The sequence below is a fragment of the Microtus ochrogaster genome, unplaced genomic scaffold (assembly GCF_000317375.1).
Source record: "Microtus ochrogaster isolate Prairie Vole_2 unplaced genomic scaffold, MicOch1.0 UNK6, whole genome shotgun sequence".
Classification (NCBI taxonomy): Eukaryota; Metazoa; Chordata; class Mammalia; order Rodentia; family Cricetidae; genus Microtus; species Microtus ochrogaster.
In genome coordinates, this window is record NW_004949104.1 from 11,736,001 (window position 1) to 11,746,054 (window position 10,054).

Sequence of the window (10,054 nt, forward strand, 5' to 3'; positions counted from 1 at the left end):
AAAAAAAAAAAAAAAAGAAATTGAGCCTAGGTTCTTGACAAGTGCAGCCAGTACTCTTAACCCCTAAACCATCTCTCCAGTCCTGCTAGTGCTAGCTTTAGAGGCAAGCACCCCACACCACACTGGACTGATTTAATGAGGCTAGAGACTTGTGACCACACAGCTTAGAAAGTGTAGAGCAAACCCAAGTCAGGACCTGAACCTTCCTTTAGAAGCTATATGGCTCTGGGCAGGTTTCTCTGCCTTTCTGTGCCCTATCTGGAATGTTTGTTGTCTCTACAGGCCACTAAGGACCTGTTTGAATCGGGTTTTTATAGAACAGGGTTGAGTAGATGATAAGAGAAAAGGTGACCAGCTTCAGGAGAGCAGGCATGTTCCTGACCTTGTTGCCACTTTGTAGGAGGCGAGGATTCCAAAGACAATCTGTGAAGTTCTTGTTGCCTGTATCTAGAGGAGGGTGAAGTCCTGGCTTATGAATGGGTCTTTCCCAGGTGCTTGGTGGGATCTTCTTTCTTCTTGGCTCCAAATCCAGATAAGAAAGCAAAGCGCAATGCCCTAGACAGGCAGCCAGGCCCCTGGCTCTGCTGCCTGTCGTCTCCCAAGGCCCAGGTGGGATCCATAAAAGGTGTCTTCTCCATCTGGCCCTGCAAAAAGCCACATAACTAGACACCATCCACCTTCACCCAGAACCTGGGATGACAGAAACCAGGAGCCTCAGGGAGCTGCCAGACGAGGATGACACCTCTTCTTCTTGGGCCCCTGGCCAAACATAGATAGTACCTGGCATCTCAAAAAGCATGGCTGAGTGCCGGAATGTGTTCTTACTAGTGGTACCAGCCATGGGAAAGGCTTAAAGCCCTTTCTCCTTTCTACCTCTTTACCAACCTGGCAAAGAAAGAGTCTCTGCAGCACCAAGGCCATCATCACAGCTCCACAGCCCCAATCCCGGTGGCTGGGAAGGATTCCTGGATTGGTCTTTTGGGTTTTTGTTGTTGTTGTTGTTTTTCAGTTGTTTTATTTAAAACAAGGGCTAGTGTAGCCTTAGCCGGCCTCCAGCTTACTTTGTAGCTGAGACTGACCTTGAACTCCTGATCCTCCTGCTCCTTCCTTGCTAGTGCTGGAATCACACACTTTTACCATCATGCACAGCTTTGTGGTTTTTGTTTGTTTTGTTTTGTTTGAGATAGAGGTCTCTGTAGTCCAACCTGGCCTTTAATTCTTGGCAGTTCTCCTACCACAGCCTCTCAAATACTAGGACTATAGGCATGAGTCACCACAGCCAGCTAAGATTTCTGTTTACCTAAGAGTTCACTCAGATCAGCATCCTTTCTGTCCCACTGTCGTGGGTTTCCTCACCCCTTCCTCCAGACATGTGCTGGTGCCGCCCTCACTTGCGTCTGTCAGCGGCAGCCCACTGCATTCAGCATATTTTGTGCTGTTCACCCCTCACTCCACTGTGAGTACAGATGCATATCTGACCTCCTCCTCCCTGCTCAGGCTTAGAATGGCTCTGACAGGTAGGAAGATTGTCACAGCACAGCAAAGCCTTGCCAGCCATACTGAGACTGCAGTCCCAGCTGTACCTGGTCCTAGACAAGCCTACAGACCCAGACGCCTGCCACCCACCCAGAGCCAGCTGTTAGACGATCTGCACAGAATCTGCACGGCTCTGTGTCTCCCTTTTTTTCCTCAGACCCCTTCCTCTTGATACATTTCAGATATGGAATCTCATCACTAAGCTAGATTTCTTGCCTGCCATCTCTAATTGATTTGCCCCTGCAGAGCCAGAGAAACACATTCCATGAGCCCGTGTATGTGATTGACAAGCCAGGATTCTCTACAAGTTTGCAAAGCCATGGTCAAGAGACCTGAGGCCCTGCTGACACTGTGGTGTGCAGTTCAGTGTGAGCCAGGTGTGTCCCTTCCCCCTCCACTGCACCCATCTGTTCTCGTTTTCGACATAACTGATGGCAGTCGGAACTACCAAACTTTCCTCCTCCCATGGTACTTTTGCATGGAAGCTGGCCCTGCATAACAGGGACGGGAGCTGCTGTAGTGGAGGGTGAGAGGAAGAAGCCAGACCCCCTCTTGCCTCACCCAAGAGTGTTTAGGGCTTTCCTGGACTTAGGACGAAGACTGCATGTGGCCTCAGCAGGGTCTGAGGTCTACAGAAGGGAATGCAGCATCTCTCTGGACCTTTTGCCCTCCACACTCTTCCAGACCTGATGGTGTCCTCCCTCTCTCCCTGCTGTCCCTGGCTCCAGGAAGGAGGAGAACGTGAGGAGCCTGGTGAATGACAAGCGGGCTGTGGCGGCACAGAGGCTTCGCTACCAGCAGTACAGTGTGGTAATGGAGGAGGTAGGCTGCCCAGCCTGGGCCTCTGCAGGGTGTGGGAAATCCAGCAGTCCCCTAGCTTCTCTGACCCAGGGTCTGCTGTGGCAGGTCCCCGTGCAGCCAGGAGAATACCAGGTTGATGACTACGAGGACGAGTATGATGACACATACGATGGCAACCAGGTGGGCGCCAACGATGCAGACTCTGACGATGAGCTCATCAGCCGCAGGTGAGTCGCTAGCAGGCACCTGGCCGGCCAGCCAGATTTCCCCCGGCCCCCGCCCCCCGGCCCCACTCCCACCCTCTGCTCCTTCACCTCTCCCCTCCCCACCCCTGGTCTTAGCAAGTCATGTTTTTTCCTAAGTGTGGACCGTTTTCCTCAGCAGAATCTTGTAGGGATTTACCTGTGCAGATCAAAGCAGGGCTTCCTGGTGAACAGAAAGATTGGAGATCCCTAGGGCCTCAGCTCAGCGGTTACCCCCTTTAAAGAATCTGGGGACAAAAGCAAAGCCTGCTTGAAAACCCCTGTGGGAAGGTTCCCTTGCCTCCTGAGCAGTGCCCTCCCCAGCCTTCTCCCCAGGCTGGAGGCCACTCTCCAATTGTTTGATCTCACTTTCTTTCCCAACCCTCAGGCCCTTCACCATCCCTCAGGTGCTGAGAACCAAAATGCCTGGAGAAGGACCAGAGGAAGACTATGATGAAGAGGAGGAGGTTGAAGAGGAGGCCCCCAAGGTCCGTCCTGGGCGGGTGGCAGATGAAAGAAATGCAGCCCTGAAGGGCAAATTAGGGCTCTGGGCCTGTCTCCGCCTCTGTTTGGAGAGCTGCGGGCTTTGATCTCTGCTCCGCTGCCCAGAGGGCTCTCAGGGGACAGGAGGGGGGGGGGTAGTCTGTCAACAGTTGAGTCATCAGGTGTTATGGTCTGGAAGAAGGAAGGGTGGCTGTAGGCTGCTGTGCCTAGGCTGGCTTTTTTAAAAATCAGACTCGACTTAGAGCCCTGAGGCTCTGGAAGTAAGCTAGACCTCTTGTCTGAAAACTCACTTTTAGCAGCTAAACTTTTTCTTCAGCTGAAATCTTAACTTGAAATTCAAGCTAGAAAACAGATGAAAAGTGATTTTGCTCCATGTGAAGGGAGTAACCAGGCACTCTACAGTCCCCAGCAGCCCCCAAAGGATGACAGAGTCAGATATTCCTAGAGCTGTGCGGAGGCATTAAGTGCATGGCCTGCCACAGGGCTCTCAGCCACAGGCTCCATACCAAGTGAACCATCTTCCCATGCCACTAATTCAGTTCTTCTCCTTTGGATATTATTATTATTATTATTATTATTATTATTATTATTATTATTATTATTATTATTATTGGTTTTGGTTTTGATTTTTCGAGACAGGGTTTCTCTGTAGCTTTTTTTGGTGCCTGTCCCGGAACTAGCTCTTGTAGACCAGGCTGGCCTCGAACTCCCAGAGATCCACCTGCCTCTGCCTCCCGAGTGCTGGGATTAAAGGTGTGCGCCACCACCGCCTGGTGGATATTATTATTATTATTATTATTATTATTATTATTATTATTATTATTATTATTATTATGGCATGTGTCAAAGCCTGCCTGTTTGCCGAGGTCCTAGCTTTCCCCTGCACAGGTCCACCATGCACTCTGAGCATAGAAAGTGGTCCTCAAGAGGAGTTCTCACTGAGCCCTCTGCTGTGGCACCAGAGTGACACCTGACTTCCAAGTCTCGGGGCAAGCCTGCTTCCAGGGACTTTTGTCAACTTTCATGGTCTTTTGTGTCCTTTCCTGGTGGCCATCTCAGCCATACCCACACGCATTCATTGATGTGCCTGCTGTGGTCCTTTCTCCCCAGCAGCCTGCCCCACATCCTTTAGCTCCCTCCCTCCCTAAAGGAAGCTTCAGCTGGCAACCAGCTTGCTCAGTACTAAGATTGCCTGCCCTGCCTGCTGTGGATGCCTCGGGATTCCTCCCAGCAGGGATTCACACAGCCTAGGGAAATGATTGCAGATTTTCACTTCTCTTCCTTCCACAGCTGGACCATTTCATCCAGGATCCTGCAGTGCTGAGGGAAAAGGCTGAAGCCAGGCGCCTGGCCTTCCTTGCTAGGAAGGGGTGAGCATTGGAGGGGCTAATCCACCATGGGGGTGGGGGGGGACCCATCAGGGGAATCCAGCTGGCCATGCAGGAAACCCTGGGTGCTTTTTAAGATAGGGTTTCTCGTCGTAGTCCTGGCTGTCCTGCAGCTCACTCTGTAGACTAGGCTGCCTCTGTAGACCAGGCTGGTCTCGAACTCACAAAGATCTACCTGCCTCTGCCTCCCAAGTGCTGGGATTAAAGGCTTGCGCCACCACTGCCCTGCTTGTACTTTTATCTTTTTCTATTTCTGTATATCTTTCCTTCTTATTCCATTCTTACTGTGTGGCTTCTCCCCCCCCCCAATCCTCCTCTCTTTTTCTTTTCCCTCTTTTCTTTTCTGTTCCTATTTATTCTCTCTGCATGGCAGCCCTGCCTATTTTTCTCTCCTGGGTAGCTATTGGCTGTTCCTTATTAGACCAATTAGGTGTTTTAGGCAGGCAAAGTAACATGGTTTCTCAAAGTTAAACAAATGCAACATAAAAGAATGCAACACATCTTTGCATCATTAAACAAATGTTCCACAGCATAAACAAATGTTACACATATTCAACTAATATTCCACAACAAGAGGACCTCTGTTTCTGAGGGTACATAGTGAGAGCCTGTCTCAGAAGCAAGTAAATAACACAGATGCACCCAGATGGCTGAGCTTTGTGTTCTGCACTCATAATCACTGACAGTGTGAGTCTGTCACTCAGCATGGGAATGTGTGCAAGCCTCACTGGTATCTGCAGAATAAAAAGACCCAGGCAGAAGACACATCCTTAGTGACTTAGAGTCATGGTAGGGACACAGGGATGCTTGAGCTAAGCCCTTATGGTCGAAAGGGTATGGGGGAGTTTTGTCTTTCCAGACAAGATTTCCCTATGTAACCTTGAGACCTTACACTATAGACCAGGCTGGTCTCAGACTCAGAGATCCTCCCGCTTCTGCCTCCTGAATGTTGGGATTAAAGGTGTGCACCCACCACTGCCCAACTATAAAGGAGTTGTATTCTGGAGAAGAATCCAGGAATCACAAGTCTCTATCTTAGCAGGTTCCTTTTTCTTTTTCTTTCTTTTCTTTCTTGTTTTTTTTTTTTTGTTTTGTTTTTCAAGACAGGGTTTCTCTGTAGCTTTGGAAGCTTTGGAGCCTGTCCTGGGACTCACTCTTGTAGACCAGGCTGGCCTCAAACTCACAGAGCTCTACCTGCCTCTGCCTCCCGAGTGCTGGGATTAAAGGCGTGTGCCACCACCACCCAACTAGGTTCCTTTTTCTTAGTTAAGAAACTGGTCAAAGTCTACTGTGCCAAGAGTAGAAGCATAGGTCATGGGTGGAAGTTCAGTCCCAACCTAGATTCTGGGTATAGGGGACCTCACCAAGAGACATTTGATTCCATGCTGAAGGCAACAGAGTCAGAGGTTGTGACGAGAGCACAACTGTTCTGATGTTTTTCCTCCCAGCTCTGAGGGAGCACTCTGAGTAGACCCAGAGGCTGTGGGCCAAGGGACCAAGTTAAGACCTGGTATGTAAACATAGAGCATTGTCCCATTTGTAGGGGGCCACCATCCAGCCCACTAACAGTTAATACTCGTAGATGGGTGCTGGGCCCATCTTGAAGGTCTAAGAGAAAATCAGGCCCAAGGCTGGGGCTCCATTTCCTTTCCTATCTGGACCTGGGCCAGTGTGTGACCTCAGTGGTAGCCGCTAGGGTGGACTGTGAAGCCTTCCTATCAGAGCCTTGTCCAACTGTGTCTCTCATGGGGTGGGTATTACTCTTGCAGGTACCGGCCTGAGAATTCTGCAGCAGTGACAGGCAGCCCCCGGGGCCACGGACAAACCCGAGAAACCACCCAGGAGCGCAGGAAGAAAGAAGCCAAAAAGGCAACCAGAGCCAACCACAACCGTAGAACCATGGCTGACAGGAAGAGAAGCAAAGGCATGATCCCATCCTGAGGACACAAAGATGCCTGGGTGAGGGAGGCCCTCAAGGCCACCACCATACCTCACCTGCCAGCCAGCCATGACCACCTTCTTGTCGAACACAAAGTGCCTTATCCCTTGGTGCAGGAACCCAGTGCCATCAAGTAGGCTCTCTCCCAGCTGTGCTAGCGGGAAAAGATGGGGATGCAAAACCAAGGTGTCCTTTATCTTGCGCAGCAAGACACCACCTCACGGAAGTCCTGGATGCAGCAGACCTGTATATTCAGAGACAGCAAAAGGCCCGTGAATAAAGTTTTTGACCTTCTAACAATGTTCCGTGACATGCTCCAGCCTTTCCCTCTGTCATACCTCAGTGACACCACCACCTGAAAGACAAGAAGGCACAGTGGTACCCACTCACTGTCTGTTGACTTTTCATGTGTGCCCTCAGCGCCCCTCCTAACGTTGCTCTTCCTTGCTGTGTGACCCAAGCACATCGGCCCTTTCTCTGCCTGTGGAAGGATATTGCGCCTGTGTGAGGCCTAAGGTCCATTCTGTTGCTACCTCATGCACCTCCTCCCCAGGGGGTAGGCACTGTTTCCAGTTCACAGTACAGATCGGAAAATGGGACTTGGAGAGCTGAGAGTGTGTTCCTAGGCCACAGACGAGGTAACAGAGCAGGTCTTGGAAACAGTCTGATCCCTGGCTGTCAGGTTATGGATCAATGTAGATGATGGGAACCCCTGTGTCTCAGCTGGAACGAGGACACTTGGCCATTACAGGGCCTCGTAGTTATAAATAGACCGTTAGCCCCTAACCCTCCCAAATCTAGAGATAGGAAGCTACTAAAACGGAGTGAAGGTATGCTGCCAAGCCCTGTTGGAGCGAGTGAGACTTGGCTAATTTCCAGAATCCTGTCCAGGTGTGGCCCACTCTGCAGTGGGCATCAGTTAACAGGTCCCTTGGGTTTTAACTGATGTGCAGGGGAGCTATAGTGAGCTCTTTGCTGGGCTGATCCTGATCCAGCGTGGCCTGGAGTCTAAGCTGCAGACCTCGGATGCCAGGGACATTGATTTGATTGCAGTTAGGACGAACAAGCAGACAGACACTTGATGAATTGTTTTGTTAGGCCAGCCTGCGCAAGTGAAAATCAATGGCAATCCCTGTGCCTTGCTGGCCTCTGGGAGCATTTGAGATGCAGAGTGGGGATGGGGTGATGGCCTCCCCAAGGGCTGCTGAAGTAGCTGAGATCTGGCAGGCTTGGCCATCCTGACAGGCAGCAGGAAAACAGTTTCCTCCTGGAAGCACTTACCATTGGCGCAGCTCAGTGGCAGGGTCATTTCTCCCTGACTGAGCTCAGACCAAGCTGCTGTCTCCTGCAAGCAAATAGGTGTTTGGAGCTTTGCCTGCTGTTATTCCCCACAGCCACCTCGAGGACTGCCCGGGTTTCCTGGGAACAGTCTGGCTGAAAGAATAGAGCACCACTATCTTTCTGTTTCCCGACATGTCAGGACAGACCAAACATCCCCCAAGAAGCAACGTGTTGCTTGCACCTTTTAGTTCACCAGAACTGCCTTTCACAGCACTTTGAAACCAGCTCGGAGCATTCCTGTCACCCTTCCTCTCGGCCTAAATGAGAGCACTGGACCAGATGAGTGGCACTATTGGGTGTTGGTGAAGTCCCTAGAGATGGAGACTGAGGCCGTTGCTCAGTGGTAGAACAAGTTACATAAGTAAGTTAACATGCAAGAGTATCGGTTTATCCCCAATACTACATACACAAAGGAAGTCCCTAAGGGGATTCCAAGTTTAAGAATAGCAACCTAAGAGTGTTGGGTGGGTGGACCATTCGGTCCCTGTCCCACTGCTCTCCGAGTTGGGTATTTTCTAAGTGCCTTTTCTGTGCCCTACAGAGAATGTTCCCATCATATATGTTTCTGGAGAAACTCTTAAAATCTTGTGCCTCTGAAAAGACACAAGACTCAAGTGTCTTTAATCCTAGCCTGTGAATGGCTGCGAGAGCTTCTGTGCCCTGGAAGGCAAAACCAGAGATGGATTCTAAGAGACCTAAGCCTGTGGGGAGGGGCTGGCAAGGACTCTGCCCACAGTAACTTGGTCGTGGCTGCTGTCCTTGGCAAGCTGCATCCTGGAGGAGAAAACAGTTGGCACAAACGTGCATGTCACTGCCCACCAGGAGCTCAGATTCAGTAATATGTGCAGAAAAATAAATCAGACTCAATCAGAGTTAGACGTAGTGGCACACACTTATTTCTTGGGGGGTAGAGACAGAGTTCAAGGTTAGCCCAAGCTACATGTGACCCTGTTCATAAATGAATACAAACTAAATCTGAAGAACAAACTTAAGGGCAGAATGCGTGAGCAGCGTCAGGCATTGTTTGTGAGAATTTTAACACTACGTTTGCACCCTGACCAAGTATGGAAGGGAATGCATGGGCTGGCCGTGCTGGTAGCAAGGCCATGGTTACTTCTGTTGGGAATAAACACTTTTCCTGAGCCAGAGTCTCCTCTGTCTTCCTGGAGTTCATTCTCTTGCTTAACCTTGCAGTGTTGGGTCAGGTAAGAAAACCAGGGTACAGGGAGGCCCAAGGTCACACAGCTAGGGACCCTGGATAGGATCAGCCCCAAGAGTGTCTCCTGAAGCCTCACTCTTAGCTTCAAGCCATGCTGTTCCTCTCACTGCATCAAGGAAGACACCGGCAAGTGCTTAGAAGACAGGACGCTTGGACATGCTAGGCTGCTGGGACTCCCGAGTACAGGGGACGTTGTTCCACAGAGATGGATTTTTTCTTTTTTTTTTAATTTTCATTTTATTTTCTGTGCTGCTCCCTCTGCCAAAGCTCTCCAGGTCTATACTGGCTTGATGGCAGGGTTGTTTCTGAAGGGCTCTCTTTTTTTTTTAATTTTTTCATTGTTTTCCACCTTCAAGAGGTTTGTCTAGTTTACTGCTCAACCTACTGACTAATGCTTTGGTTTTGTAGGTGTATTTGGTTTTTTGAGACAGGGTGGCTTGTATAACCTTGGCTGTCCTGAAACTCCTTCTGTAGACCAGGCTGGCCTCAAACTCACAGAGATCCACCTGCTTCTGCCTCCTGAGTGCTGGGATTAAAGGAATGCATAACCACTGCCAGTCATGTGTGTTTGTTTTTAAAGAAGAAACTGTTTTAAAGCTTTATGTATGTGTGTGCGCGCCTGCATGCATTTATATGTACCACCTGTGTGTAAGTGCCTGCAAAGACCAGAGGAAGTTGGGTCCTGTGGACTACGGTGCTGGCAGCTGGACCTGGGTCACCTGCTAGAGTAGTGCACACCCCTAACCTCTGAACTCTCTCTGCGAGTCTTTATTTTGTTTTGAGAGGCTGGCTCTTGATATATAGTTCAGGCTGACCTCAAATTCAAGATGCTCTTGCAGCCTCCCGTGTGTGGGATTATAGGCATGAGACCTCTCCTCAGGAGAGAAGAGGAGGAGTGCTGGTGTCCTGATCAAAGCCTGAATGGCACTGAAGCCTGGGAGTTCTCTGGCCAAGCCTAACCTGTCCCAGGGACCAGCCCCAAACAGCCAACATCCACATTTGCTTCTCACCCTAAGGGTCAGCCTATTGGAAAGCCGAGAGCGGAGGACTAGGATCCCTATTTGGTGCATGTGTTCAAAGCCTT

At 50.1% G+C, this 10,054-nt stretch overlaps 1 protein-coding gene across 2 annotated transcripts in view; it reads left to right on the forward strand.

The window, feature by feature from the left end:
* The window catches only part of Ascc2 (activating signal cointegrator 1 complex subunit 2), a 45,354-nt gene extending 36,457 nt beyond the window's left edge, over positions 1-8,897 (forward strand). For both annotated transcript variants that reach the window (XM_005366139.3, XM_026788746.1), the window contains 5 exons: positions 2,265-2,358; positions 2,443-2,564; positions 2,968-3,067; positions 4,374-4,453; positions 6,241-8,897. In XM_005366139.3, the coding sequence (XP_005366196.1) occupies positions 2,265-2,358; positions 2,443-2,564; positions 2,968-3,067; positions 4,374-4,453; positions 6,241-6,412 (568 nt within the window). In that variant the 3' untranslated portion in view covers positions 6,413-8,897. The remainder of the gene's footprint in view (positions 1-2,264; positions 2,359-2,442; positions 2,565-2,967; positions 3,068-4,373; positions 4,454-6,240) is intronic.
* The last annotated feature ends 1,157 nt before the right edge of the window (positions 8,898-10,054 follow it).